General features: G+C 39.4%; 2 protein-coding genes across 3 annotated transcripts in view; both read left to right on the top strand.

Annotated features, from left to right (window-relative positions):
- zeb2a (zinc finger E-box binding homeobox 2a) overlaps positions 1-9,698 on the top strand; it is a gene marked incomplete at its 5' end in the record, with an annotated part of 21,186 nt that extends 11,488 nt beyond the window's left edge. The window contains 3 exon segments of one of the 2 annotated variants that reach the window (XM_062431848.1): positions 1-1,377; positions 2,272-2,452; positions 6,162-9,698. The exon segment at positions 1-1,377 is cut by the window's left edge and continues 491 nt beyond it. In XM_062431848.1, coding sequence (XP_062287832.1) covers positions 1-1,377; positions 2,272-2,452; positions 6,162-6,778 — 2,175 coding nt within the window. 2 annotated transcript variants of the gene reach the window in all.
- A 3,297-nt stretch (positions 9,699-12,995) lies between these two features.
- Positions 12,996-15,000, top strand: part of gtdc1 (glycosyltransferase-like domain containing 1) — a 40,356-nt gene continuing 38,351 nt past the window's right edge. Inside the window, exon 1 of the mRNA XM_062431873.1 lies at positions 12,996-13,012. Within this exon, the coding sequence (XP_062287857.1) occupies positions 13,001-13,012 (12 nt within the window). The 5' untranslated portion in view covers positions 12,996-13,000. The remainder of the gene's footprint in view (positions 13,013-15,000) is intronic.

Genomic DNA, 15,000 nt, shown 5'->3' on the forward strand with positions numbered 1-15,000 from the left:
CAGAAGATGGACGGGAACCCAGAGGAGATCTCCAAGCTCAGGGCCTACATGAAGGAGCTGGGGGCCCAGATGGAGGAGCAGAAGCTGGCGCTGTCTGCTCAGCAGGCCGGCTTCCAGCTGGTGGGCCACAGCAGCCCCACTAAGAGTATCATCGACTACACGCTGGAGAAGGTCAACGAGGCCAAAAGTCTGATCGATGACTCTAAGAGGCAATTGGACATCAAACAGGAGAAGAACCTCAGTGAGGAGAAATCCCATGATGGCCAGAACCAGTTCCTGCCATTCTCCTGCCAGTTCTGCAAGGAGAGCTTCACTGGGCCGATCCCTCTGCACCAGCACGAGCGCTACCTGTGCAAAATGAACGAGGATATCAAAGCGGTCCTAAAGCCCGCTGAGACTAGTCCCGTGGGCCGCAGGGGGGCGATGTCCTCTGAGCCGCCCACTAACGAGCGGAGCACCAGCCCCATCCACCCCTTCAAGGACCACGTGTCAGTGCTCAAGGCCTACTTCGCCATGAACACTGAGCCCAACTCAGAGGAACTTCTCAAGATTTCAATTGCTGTTGGACTTCCTCAAGAGTTTGTTAAGGAGTGGTTTACCCAGTGGAAGAGCCAAAACCACCACGGAGGCGGTCTAAGGAAAAAGTCGCCCACTCGTGACCACGGCGGATCAGACGGCAACCACAGCTTAAGCCGGTCACCGTTGTCACATCCTGCCATAGATTTCATTAATGGTGATGCCTCCCACAGACTCTCAATAAACAACCAGTTTACAGCCAATAGGCAGACAACAGGGGACAAACCACTAGACCCCTTGGACCACTTGAGGAACAACACTCCGTCACCCCTCAACCTTTCCTCCACTTCCTCCAAAAACTCTCAGAGTAGCTCTTACACTCCAAACAGCCTAGCTTCTGAGGATGCCCATGGGGATATACCACTGGATCTGTCGCTGCCCAAACACATGGCACAGAGGAAGCGACACAGACCCAACGGCTTCAGCATTGATCGCAACGGTGAGCTGCAACTACAAGACCAGGCGTCCAGGCCTTTGGATCTGGTCCACATCAAGAAGGAGATCCTGGGCCCAGATGGCGGAGGGAACGCCATGCACCAGTTGGACAAAAGTAGCAGTCCGATCTTTGGGATTAATCCCTTCACAGGCAGCCCTGTCTACACCTCCCTGCCGACTCATGGAGCTTTCCCTCCGCCTACCTTCATGTCTCCTGCGCAGGCCACCATCCCGGGCCTCAGGCCATACCCAGGCCTCGACCCCATGAGCTTCCTGCCCCACATGGCCTACACCTACGCCACCGGGGCGGCCACATTTGCTGAAATGCAGCAGAGGAGAAAGTACCAACGGAAACCAGGTTTCCAGGTAACGGTAACAAGCAGTGTGCATGATCAGTGTTGTCATTTTTACAAGGCCTCTAAATCTTAGTTCTGGTTCAGTTTAGATCGGGGTGTTCGACCAGTGAACAGTCTGCAGGTTTTAGTGCTCATCAGTGTCAGTTGGTCCCCTGTTGAACATGGTTGGACTCTTTTTTGTTCAGGAACATTTGCTTTATGTAGACTTTTAGGAGGAGTCCAACCGAAGACTCAGACTCAGTCCACACAAAGAAGTGCTCGTAGTTAATCTGGGCAACACACAGATTCCTGTTAAATGGATCACTGACACACACTGACACCGCAGTGTTCTGTCACTGATGTGTGAATGTAGGCAACAGGCAGTAAAATAGCATCATGTTAGTTCCTGCTTCACCTCTGAGGGAGTTCATTCACACCACACAGAAAGCTGCTCGTCAGGGAAGTGTAAATAAATGAAGTCAACAGAACATTCAGAGCACGTGGACCTTTAGTAGCTGTTTGTGTTCCAGTCTCAGTTAGGTCAACAGTGAATTTCTATTCTCCACATCTCAAAGAAAACTGGGCAAACCTATCTGCTGAGGAAGATCCTGTGGTGTGATTGAGAGGTCCAGAACAGCTACATGCTGAGACTGTTTTGTGTATTTTGGCAGTTTTACAACTAATGGTGTCGAGTTTTGTTTTTCTGCTCTCTTCCTTCATCACAGCACTTTATTCAAACCTCCCCTTCTCCATATGTTCCCCTTTTTTTAAGTGTCCCCTGGATGAAGGGACTTACCCAGGTCGGGCCTTTAAGCTCTGTCCAGACTTGGGATCATAGAGGCGGTGGGGGGGGGGTCTCTGAGTGTGAAGCCGACAGGTGTGGGATTATCTGGCTGTACTGAATCGGTGTGTTTTTGTGTCTCAGGGGGAGCTGCTGGACGGGACGGCGGACTATCTGTCAGGCCTGGACGACCTGACAGACAGCGATTCGCTGCTCTCCAGGAAGAAGATTAAGAAGACTGAAAGTGGTATGTACGCGTGTGACTTGTGCGACAAAACATTCCAGAAGACCAGTTCCCTCCTAAGACACAAATATGAGCACACAGGTATATATAACATTTGGACACTTCTTCTTTACCCCACCCCCGATGCTTTTGTGCCCTCTGCCTTCATATTTTATGTCTTCAGTCTCTCTTTATTAATTGGTCACATAGCTCCCCCACGTGTAGTTTTTTCTTCTTTCTTCTTTTTTTATTTCTGTTTTGTTCTCTGTATCATGGCCGTTAACATGTTCCTTTCTTTTCAGCAGGGGGTAGGGATCAGTTAATATGGAGAGGATTACATAAACATTCAGCGCCCCAAATATAAGCAACATTTTATGCAGCATCTCATTCATACTGTGCAGAGATAGAAGGAGGAGGAGGAGGAGGAGGTGTGCATGTTTGCATGTGTTGCTGTTTGAGCATGTGTGTGTTTATTCAGACTGAAGCAAAGATCAAAAGGAAATATTAATTACAGCACTGAGATGATTTATTTCTTGTGTTTTAAACTGGAAACAAACAGTTTGGATAGAAACATCTCACAGGTGAAACATCTGTCAGCCTTTTGCTTTCATCTGGAAACATCATGACTCATATTTACAAGCATTTACACAGCAGGAAATATATATAACACATTATACATCTTATAACCCAGCTGTAGAGGCAATAACTACAGTCCTTTTCTTTTATTAAGCAGCAGCTTATTCATATTTTGAATATTAACAGTTAAACATAAAGACAACAATGACTCATCCACCAATATTTACAACACCGTCATTCAGAGTCAAGTATCGTTTAAAAAAACACGAAAATACAGATTTTAACATCTGAAAGAGACAAAACATGAAAAACTGAATCTGGGGGAAAATGAAGATGTTAAAGTTAATCTGGTTTGTCTTCAGTGTTCAGATGTTACACAAATCATTTACTTCTGTTCCTGAAGCGTGTTTCTATCAGTCCAGCAGCTCAAAGAACAAACGTGTTCATAAAAATCACCGAAACTATTACGTAATTTCAAATGACATCATTTTATCTGACGTCAACATTTTAAAAACAGAACAAATCAGACTGAACATGAAACATTTAAAATGATGATGTTAAATTCTGTGTTAATATTAGAAGCTAATATAAATACATGAAGAAGAGAAACAGCTGGATAAGAATCAGATCAAAAAGGGAAAAGCAACAATCTGAGGACTTAAAAAATCATGTCATGAAATCTGATGCAAACATTTAATGTTTAATATATTTTATATTTTATATTTATATTATTACAGCTTAAAGATTTATAATGACAGTAAAAAAAGTGTCAATTAAAAGAATAAACAACAATAAATTATAAGTACAAAAGCAATAAATAAAAAAAACAATAGTAGTAAAAAAAATATAGTAATTAAGTATTATTTTTTATTTTAGTTTCATATTTGTCAGATAAAAACATAAAAACATAAAAACATAAAAACATCGTGTAGATTAAAGTTTCTTACATCAGCAGCTCGATGTTTTCTGGTTCCAGTAAATCAAACCTGCAGCGTCGTCGCTCCTGTGGAGGAGTCTTAGTGGAGTCAGAAAGTGTTTGACACACAGCTCAGATGTTCAGAGTCTAAATAAATCAGAAGTTATTAAAACCTATTAAACATCGTTTATATTCAGTTTGTTTTAAACTCAAAATAAAATCTGTGTTTTTCTGTTTGGTGGGAAACTAACTGATAATCTCACCTGAGAGTCGTTCTGTAAGAAGCTGAAACCTGGTTTACCTTCATGTCTTTCACTCAGTTGCATCACCCCCCCCCCCCCCCCCCCCCCCCCCCCCCCCCCTCCGTCACTCAGGGCAGGAATCCGCCGTCTCGGTTATTTTTGCTGTGTGTGTTTGTGAGTGTGTGTGTGTGTTAGTGTGTGTGTGTGTGTGTGTGTGTTAGTGAGTGTGTGTGTGTGCGTGTTAGTGTGTGTGTGTGTTAATGAGTGTGTGTGTGTGTGTTAGTGAGTGTGTGTGTGTGTGCGTGTTAGTGTGTGTGTGTGTGTGTGTGTTAGTGTTAGTGTGTTAATGAGTGTGTGTGTGTGTTAGTGTTAGTGTGTGTGTGTGACAGTAAACTATGCCAGCTATGGTGGATGTTACAGGCGTTCGAGGCTATTTGTGGCCACGATCTGCTGCATGTGTGTTTGTGAGGAGCTGTGCATGTAAGTGCGTTGTTTTCTGTGTGTGTGTGTGTGTGTGTGTGTGTGTGTGTGTGTGTGTTGGCACTCTCAGGGTGAAGGCGTGTTTTTTTGTGCATGTGTGCGTGGGATGTGTGTTTGGACGGCGTTCAGCCTGTCGGTTGGCAGCAGAGTGAAGCATCCTGTTCAGAGTCAGATGGGAGAAATATCCGCTGGTACGAAGTCGTAGTAAATCCAGGAGAGTGTGTGTGTGTGTGTGTGTTAGTGTGTGTTAGTGTGTGTTAATGTGTGTGTGTGTTAGTGTGTGTTAATGTGTGTGCGTGTGTGTGTGTTAATGTGTGTGTGTGTGTTAGTGTGTGTTAATGTGTGTGCGTGTGTGTGTGTTAATGTGTGTGTGTGCGTGTGTGTTTGTGTGTGTGTGTGTGTGTGTGTGTGTTAGTGTGTGTGTGTGTTTGTGTGTGTGCGTGTGTGTTAATGTGTGTGCGTGTGTGTGTGTTAATGTGTGTGTGTGTGCGTGTGTGTTAATGTGTGTGCGTGTGTGTGTGTTAATGTGTGTGTGTGTGTGCGTGTGTGTTTGTGTGTGTGTGTGTGTGTGTGCGTGTGTGTTAATGTGTGTGTGTGTGTGTGTTTGGACGGCTCTGAAGGATTCCTCCTCAGGTTTAATCTGGCGCTGTGATGTCATCGCAGACCGCCGCAGGTTCAAGTTGCCTCGTGGCATTTCTGGTATCTCGTTGCCACGGCAACAGACGGTCACGTTTGATGTTTCATCAGCAGACCAATCACGTCCTCCAAAAGCAAATCAGCCAATCAGACGACAGATTCAGAGTTTCAGTAACGATGCAAATTAATTAATTTAATATGAACTTTGTTTTTTAAACAGTTTCTATAAGATATAAAAAGACAAATGAATAAAGTGTTAAAGCTATAATTAAATGATCAGTGAATTTATTACATCATATTATTATTACGTTCATTTAACGTAACTATCGATTATCTCAATTAATCAAATGATTTCCTGAATTAATAACATGAAACATGATCATCAGTTTATATCACAGCAGAAGTCTCTGAAACAATCTTTGATTAATAAACTAATTGTTGCAGCTCTGAATTATGATGTGTGAAAGTGATATAATAAATAATAATAATAATAATAATAATAATAATAATGTTATTAACATCAAACTTTCATGTCTTCGGTTTTCATGACAGTGAACTGGTTTTAAACTGGTTTTAAACAGTAAATTATATTAAAGTTGAACCTGCAGAAACACGTTAATGTTTTTAAAATTAATGTAGTTTTTTACCCTAAAAATATGTAATATTTGAATCATATTTACAACATGTGATATGTTCTTCATGTTTCAGTTCTATGTGTGTAATGTGTAGATCTGCAGCGTGTCTCGTTTTAGGAGGTTAAAGGTTAAAGGTCATTTCTAACCTTCACTGAGTTTTAGATATTAGACTCTTTCTGTCTTTAAAACAGAATCAAACCTTAAAATGTTAGAACTGAAGCTGGATGAAGCTCACAGATGTTTGATGATGTTTGTTGTGAGCGTGTCGTTGTGGACTCTCGGCGGCTTCCTGTCCTCACACTTCCTGTCCCGTTGTGTCTCTGCAGGGAAGCGTCCTCACCAGTGTCAGATCTGTAAGAAGGCCTTCAAACACAAGCACCATCTCATCGAGCACTCGCGGCTTCACTCCGGAGAGAAACCCTACCAGTGTGACAAGTGCGGCAAACGCTTCTCCCACTCGGGCTCGTACTCGCAGCACATGAACCACCGATACTCGTACTGCAAGAGGGAGGCAGAGGAGCGCGAGGCGGCCGAGAGGGAGGCCAGGGACAAAGGCGGCGGCGGCGGCGGAGGCGGCAGCGTGGCGGTGGGCGGCATGGAGCCCACCGAGCTGCTGATGAGGAGGGCCTACCTGCAGGGCCTGGGGCCGCTCGGATACTCCGACCCCGAGGACCAGCAGGAGGACGGCAGTGGCACCATCCTGAGAGACGGCAGCGAGGGAAGAGTGAGCGAGAGGGAAGTGGACAAATCGTACGAGGACGTGACAGACAGACAGGAAGCAAGTTTCAGGGAAGGAGAGGAAGAGGAGGAGGAAGGGGGGGGCGACAGCAGGAGCCAGATGGACTTGATGAGGGACGAAGGCGAGGGCAAAGACACGACGCAGCTGATGGACGAGAGTTTACGAGAAGGGAAGACAGACGGCAAGTCGGACCAGGAGGACTGATCCACAAACAGGAATTGACAAGAAAAAAGCTTTGAGAACATTTAGAGATCCTTCAGGGACTGTACACTGATTATTAGAGTGGGGGGGGCACAGTTTATCCACTCCTACTGTCACTCACCAAAAATGACTCATGAAGGTTTCAGCGGATCGTTTGTCTTCATGTTCAACTGAGACTATGTTAGCGTGTTGCTAACGTAATCTCAGTTCAAGCTAACGTTATTGTAAATGTGCCAGATGTTCCGTATGAAGCTACGAGCAGCTGCTGCCAGCGCTGGAAGTACTCACATACTGTAGTACAAATACTTCATTATGAGTTAAAGTCCTGCATGAAAAATCCTCCTACAGTAAAAGTTCATAAGTAGTTAAAGGACTGACGTATATTATTATATTATTATATGCTTATTATTATATTAGATTCACTTATTTCCACCGCTGGCAGCTAGTTAGCTTAGCAAAGCTGGCCTCTGTCCAAAAGCAGCAAGAACTTCACTGATTCATACTTTTTATTTAGTTTCTTTCGTTCGTACAAACTAACGTCTAAAAACTACAAGTCCGTTTTAACATGTTTATCTATGTTTGTGTAGTGTAACGGGCGCGTAGAGTAAACGGCGTAGAGTAATGGGCGCGTAGAGTAACGGGCGTGTAGAGTAACGGGCACGTACAGTAACGGAAGTTTAGAGTAACGGGCGCGTAGAGTAACGGGCGTGTAGAGTAATGGGCGCGTAGAGTAACGGGCGTGTAGAGTAACGGGCGTTTAGAGTAACGGGCGTTTAGAGTAACGGGCGTATAGAGTAACGGGCGTGTAGAATAACGGGCGTTTAGAGTAACGGGCGTAGAGTAACGGGCGTTTAGAGTAACGGGCGTTTAGAGTAACGGGCGTAGAGTAACGGGCGTTTAGAGTAACGGGCGTAGAGTAACGGGCGCGTAGAGTAACGGTCGTTTAGAGTAACGGGCGTAGAGTAACGGGCGCGTAGAGTAACGGTCGTTTAGAGTAACGGGCGTTTAGAGTAACGGGCGTAGAGTAACGGGCGTATAGAGTAACGGGCGTATAGAGTAACGGGCGCGTACAGTAACGGGCGCGTAGTGCGCTAACTCAAATTCCCCACAGACGGGTTGTAGCTGCTGTGGCAGTGGGCCAATCACATGTCGCATTAAATCAAAGAACGCTTGCATTGATTGGCTGTGAGCATGTCCATACAAATAGTCATATTTTCACTCTGGGTGCAAAAAGTAAAGTTTGCAGGTATCGTTTGATACTACCTGGTATCCATTTATTTCAGTCAGTAGGTTTCGGTACTAGATACCTTAAAGGTTTCTAGTTTTCGACACCTAGTTTTGGACAGACCAGGCTAGCTGTTGTGCTAAGCTAACCTGCTGCTAGCTGTAGCTGGAATGAAGGAAATATTGAGGTTTTATTCGGATAATCGAACATCTGGCGTTAAAATGTTTAAACGTTTTTCATGTTCATGCAGAGAAACGTAATGTGCTGTAAAGATAAATCATATTTTATTTTAAAGTTTATATGTAGTATTATTTCCAAAATGTGGAATTCAACATTGTGTTGAGTGTAATTAAAGAAACCATGAAACAGTTAAGAGTTAGTAAGAGTTAATAATGGGATAATTAGCGTACAGTCCCTGACTGATGCAACACGATGACGCCGACGTCCTCGTCATGAAGCTGTGGGATTGTTTAAAAATCCACATTATGCAAAAAATGAAATAAAAACAAAAGAAGAAGAAGTGATGATGATTTAATGTACAGTATTATAAAGGCCTAAAAGCTGTGTGGTGCTACCATGTTCTTAACTTCCTGTGTCTCGTGTTTGATCCCCGAATCACTACAAAACGAACGAAAAAAAGAGGGAAAACACGCGGCCACTTCCTGTCAGTGTTATTGTTGTGTTACGAACACAAAGTCACTTCCTGTCAGTGTTATTGTTGTGTTACGAACACAAAGTCACTTCCTGTCAGTGTTATTGTTGTGTTTTTGTCTCTTTTCACTGTGACGTTTTTTTTATTTCTTCGTTTATTTTTTGCAAACTAACCACACGATTTTGGGCCTCTTGATTTTTTTCTTTTTTCTTTACGTGAAGGAACATTTAAACCTGTGTGATGTTAAAATAAAATGTCGATGTGAGTCTTAAACGTGCGCGGCGGAGCAGAATATGTGATGACTTTTCTCCAGAGAAAGCCTTATATGCAAACCTTTCACCTGTGCCATCCCTGTACAGTGTTCATCACCTGTGTTTCTGCTCGGCTTCATATTAAAATGAATATTTCATCTTGTTTTGATTTGTCAGTATTAGCGTAGATAGACAGCAGTTTGTTAGTTTACATATGTTTGTGCAATTTTCTGTATTTTTTTGTTCCATGACAGTATTTTTTGTCAGTATTACATTTTTTTGTTGAATTTTCCAACGCAAATTTGTTCTTTTTGTTTTTGAGAATTTACCATTTTATTTATGTGACTCATTTTATATTTCCTAATTTTATTTATTTCATACTGTAGTGTACAGTATTAGAGTTCCTCACAAATAGATATATTTTAGTAAAAATGATTCTGTCATTGACTATTGGAGCAAAAATATGAATAGAGCGTCTATGGTATTTGGAACATTTCAATTCTTTGTTTTGTTTTTGTTTCATTTTGTTGTTTTTTGTTTTTTGAAACTACTGGAAATTCTAAATTCGGGGAACTTTTGATACGATATTATTGTGAAACACTGTATTTTTGAGAGTAAAAAAAAATCCACTTTATTCATCCCACTGAAGAGGTGAAGGAGGACTGATGATGATGATGATGAAGGAATTCCTGAAATGTCTGAAGTATTATTATTACATTTTTACTTTCTCTTGGAAATGACCATGCTCGAATACATGTAGCCAAATTAAATTTTAATAAAGCTGTGTTATTCTTCTTGTAACGAGAGTTTGATTCACTTTTTATTTATTAATATCAAACACATGAACCAGCTGCCTCATTGCTCTCTTTCATTACATCCTAAATAAAAACATTAGAAAGTAAACTTCAGTTACAGACGAATAATACACAAATATCTTTCAGCTATCGTCACATTTTTATTAAAATACAAATATATATTTTTATTTATACAGCATCAACTCTCAGCACACAAACAGACTCACAACATTCGTCAACCTGATGAATACGTAACATGGCCTCTGAACACGGGATCACGTGTCGGTGTTACGTAATGTGTAAAAATTTCGTGTCGGTTACCATGGAAACGACAACAGTGTAAAGTCAGTTAGGATCCAACATCATAATGATGCTTTCTAATCTATGAATCTTTTTATCGTTATTTCACTGAATTTATTTCAGTCCATTAAATGTTATATAACTGTTTTAGTGATAAGTTAGTTTGGATTATTTCCTTTTACATTATTAAAAAGGCAACTATCATTTTCCCACATGAATAATAATAATAATAATATTAATAATAACAGATGAATGAATACTAGACTGTGAACATCATCTGTGTTTAATATCAGCGGTCGTCTGTGGGTTAGGGTTTACATAAAGTTATTCAGCCCATCTCTCCAAACGTCATCTATTGATTCGAGTCCACGGACACGAAATCTCCATGTTCGTCAGCACAACGTTCACACTGATGTGTTTTAATGGAAAAACATTTGGTGCCTGCAGCTCGTATTGTTCGGGAGCTCAGACTCCATTTAATGTTCAAATAGAAAATATAATCACGATATTACAAAACCTTTAACCAGGAGATGCTTGTTGAGTCTTTATCAGTCTCATGGGCAGACCGGATAACCTCAACATTTCTCAACACAAAAACATCAAAGTGTTCCTGATAACTCAGCGACCGTTACCATGGTGACAACCCGTAACAATACATGCTCAGTATAACATGGTTTAATACTACATTTCATTTATATCATCAACATGAAACTGCTTTTAGGAGAAATCTCCGTAATAACCACATAAGGTGAAACATTGAATTAGTAACTGAGAGTAAAACGTTAACCCGACAGCACAATCATCTCATTTCTACATTTCTGTCATATTATCTGAAGACGTCTTTCATTACTCATTTACCTTCTCTCTGGTCTACCAGCTCCTTATTAGTATGTTTCAATATAAACAATAACAATTAAATTATAGAAATTAAATGACTCAGAAAATCGAAATTATGATTTTTTACTCAAAATTACAACATTATAGATAGAAAGTTGTTGATGTATGTGTACGATTCATATAGTACAACATGGTATAGTGCTGTATAATACTATAATACTGATTATAATATTATAATACTGATTATAATATTATAATACTGAGTATAATACTATAACACTGAGTATAATATTATAATACTGAGTATAATATTATAATATTATAATCAGTGTTACACAGTATTATAATATTATAATACTATAATACTGAGTATTATATTATAATACTGAGTATAATACTATAATATTATAATACTGTGTTACAGCCCACAGACAAGCTGCTACTTGAGCTTTTATATCTGATATAATAAACGTATTTTACATTGTTCCTGATAAATAAACAATATAATATATATAAATAATAATGATAGAGTGTAAAAGCTCAATAACAACAAACTGTAACATGAGTTCAATGTTCTGCTAATTTATGTTTTATGTTCACCAGGATTTTATCTGATTTATTTTGTGTGTATATGTGTGTGTGTGTGTGTGTGTGTGTGTGTGTGTGTGTGTGTGTGTGTGTGTGTATGTGTGTGTGTGTGTGTGTGTGTGTGTGTTTATGTGTCTGTGTGTGTATGTGTGTGTGTGTGTGTTTATGTGTGTGTATGTTTGTATGTGTGTGTGTGTGTGTGTGTGTGTGTTTATGTGTCTGTGTGTGTGTCTGTGTGTGTGTGTGTGTGTCTGTGTGTGTGTGTGTGTGTGTGTGTGTGTGTGTGTGTATGTGTGTGTGTGTGTGTGTGTTTATGTGTCTGTGTGTGTATGTGTGTGTGTGTGTTTATGTGTGTGTATGTTTGTATGTGTGTGTGTGTGTGTGTGTGTGTGTGTGTGTGTGTTTATGTGTCTGTGTGTGTGTCTGTGTGTGTGTGTGTGTGTCTGTGTGTGTGTGTGTGTGTGTGTGTGTGTGTGTGTGTGTGTATGTTTGTGTGGGTGTGTGTGTGTGTGTGTGCTTAAAGTTTCTTACATACTGGACTGTGATTGGCTCCAAACTGCATGTGATGTCATAAATCCTGCAGGTACAATTTAAGGAGAGTTCAGCAGAACTTTGAGAACAAACATGTTTAATTTAAAGCGTTGTCTCGTCTTCATCGTGAGTAAAAGATATTTAATGATGAGCGTAAATGACCTGCTCACTCTCACTGTACACAAACATGGTTTCAGCCTCTTTGAAGTATTAAAACACTGACCATGAACCGAACAACTGGAGTAATGAATGCTAATGAAAGCAGGTGAAGAGTTTACAGCCTGCACACAGTATTCATGCTCATCATAACAGAACCGCTGCGTTATGCAACTCTCACAATCTCATCTATTGATTCAGTCCACCAACACTCAACCAGTCATCAGGACTTTCACACTGATGTATTTAATGTACATTTATACCTGCAGCTCGTATTGTTCGGGACCAGGAGCTCAGATTTAACTCATTTAATATCATTATTTTAATATCACCTTATTACTCAACATTTAACCAGGAGACTTTATCCTTGTTGTGTGTTGTGACGATAGCAGAAGCATTAGCCTACCCATGATCCTTAGCAACCGTTACTATGGTGAAGACCGCCTAAAGCTGTATTATTAACTTCTACCATTACTACCATTACTACTATTACTATTATTATTACTACTATCACTACCTATCACCATAATACAACTGCTCCCTGCTGTTTCCATAGTTAGTTAATACTGCTGTAATGTATATTTAAACATTATTTAGCTAATACTGCTGTAATGTATATTTAAACATTATTTAGTTAATACTGCTGTAATGTATATTTAAACATTATTTAGTTAATACTGCTGTAATGTATATTTAAACATCATTAAATCTTTAAGTGTACTAAATGAGCTGGCTGTAATATAACTATATCTTTAAATATATATTATTATCTTTTAAAAACTAATTTGTTTGGAGGCTCGCGATGTCCCGCCCAACAGCCGACGTGATGACGCAGGGCCTACAGCCGACGTGATGACGCAGCCGTACGTCATGCCGTTGGGTGCCGGGCTGATGCAGTCGGAGGTGAGTGAGACGCAGCGTGGCGGAGCTAGCCGTCCGTGTGAGGGGCCGCGGGCCGCGGTTTGACCCCGCTGCGGGCACACATAGCCGGTTCCCTGCAGGCAGCAGCCGGGGAGCGGCTCCGGTCCTCCGGGAGGCTGTTACCGGCGGGGAACCGGGGGGAGGGAGGCTGTTACCGGCGGGGAACCGGGGGAGGGCTGTTAGCCGTTAGCCGTTAGCTGTTATCCACCGGTAACTGAAGCATGTGATGCTAACAGCTAACAGCTAACTGAGTTCAGTGCAGTTTGGTGTCTTTAGAAAATAAGTGTAGTGAAGTAAAAACTCATATTTCTATCTGAAATGTATAATATAAAATATAACAGATAATATAATAGATGATATAATATATAATATAATATATAATAGATAATAGATGATATAATATATAACAGATAATATAATATATAATATATAATATAATAGATGTGTAAACAGGGATAAAAACAACAATAACAACTTTATAATAAAACAACACTGAAACTGATTATTTGGTTGATGTGAGTCAGTCTGAACCTGAATCATGAAAATATTCACTGTTAAAATAATAAAATACTTTTTTACGTTGTTTGTTTTGAACATTAATCTATTGATCAGTAATTAAACATTTATCAATCACAAACATTTTTCATCTTTTTTCTGTGAAGAGTTTTTGATTATTGGATGTTTTTAGAATATTTCCTGATACTTTAGAGACAAAATGATGAATAATTAATAAAATAACAGACAAGTTGCAGTTAAACATTAAAACGCAGCTTATACATCAGTAATAATTTAATAATAATAATAATATGACACCCTGATAATACCTGTAACATAATAATTAATGTATGAATAAACAGTCTGTATATAAAGTTAAACAGTGATATTACATCATGTTTTACACTCAAACTGAAACTATTAAAGTTTATATCAGTTTATATGATGCTGAACATCGACTTTATTATCAGTTGGTCAGTTTGTTAGTTAATAATAACACATTATTATTATTATAGTTAATAACAAGTTATCAATAACACGTTATTATTAACAAGTTATTATTATTATAGTTAATAATAATAACGTGTTAATAATAACACATTATTATTATAGTTAATAACACGTTATTATTAACACGTTATTATTATTATAGTTAATAATAATTATTATAGTTAATAACAAGTTATTATTAACACGTTATTATTATTATAGTTAATAATAATAACGTGTTAATAATAACACGTTATTATTAACACTTTATTATTATTATAGTTATTAATAACACAGTTACATTCGGCAGCAGTACCAAACGTACATTTAGCCGAACCAACAGTTTATATTCACGTTAAATCAACGGAGTCAGATTTCTGAACACGTGTTTTTATTCCAGCCGTGTTTACGTTGAGATAACTCCTAGCTACTAAACTCAGTGTCACCATGGTAACGCTATAATAACGCTACACAGATGCATTGTGGGAGACAGTGCTCGTAAATATGTTTATAATAAATATGATTAATAAAGTAAAATATATATTATATTTCTATATATATTTTGCACATGTTATATATGTTGTATTTATTTACTTCATATATATATATCATTTACACTGTATTTTCACATTTTCTCTACTAATTGCACCTTTATATTTATATTTATATCTTTATTCTTTAGTTTTGATTGTTGTGTATTAATAAACATCATTTATTAATAAAAGAAGATTTTACTGTAATTTCATGATGCGATCAAGGCTTTGGATCAATAGATCAACACTGATCAGGTTATGATGGGTGTTGATATTGATTGACAGTAAATGAATCAGCAGATATTTAATGATCAGTTATTGTTGGAGTGTTTCTAACCTTCAGCGAGGCCGAGACGGGAAATGATTCATCATCTGCAGCTCTGCAGTTTAACATCCCAGCACCTGCTCGAGCTTCTGACTCTTTATTTACATTCTTTCTCTAAAAACTGTGAA

This window comes from Scomber scombrus, chromosome 13 (genome assembly GCF_963691925.1).
Source record: "Scomber scombrus chromosome 13, fScoSco1.1, whole genome shotgun sequence".
In the NCBI taxonomy this organism is placed as follows: Eukaryota; Metazoa; Chordata; class Actinopteri; order Scombriformes; family Scombridae; genus Scomber; species Scomber scombrus.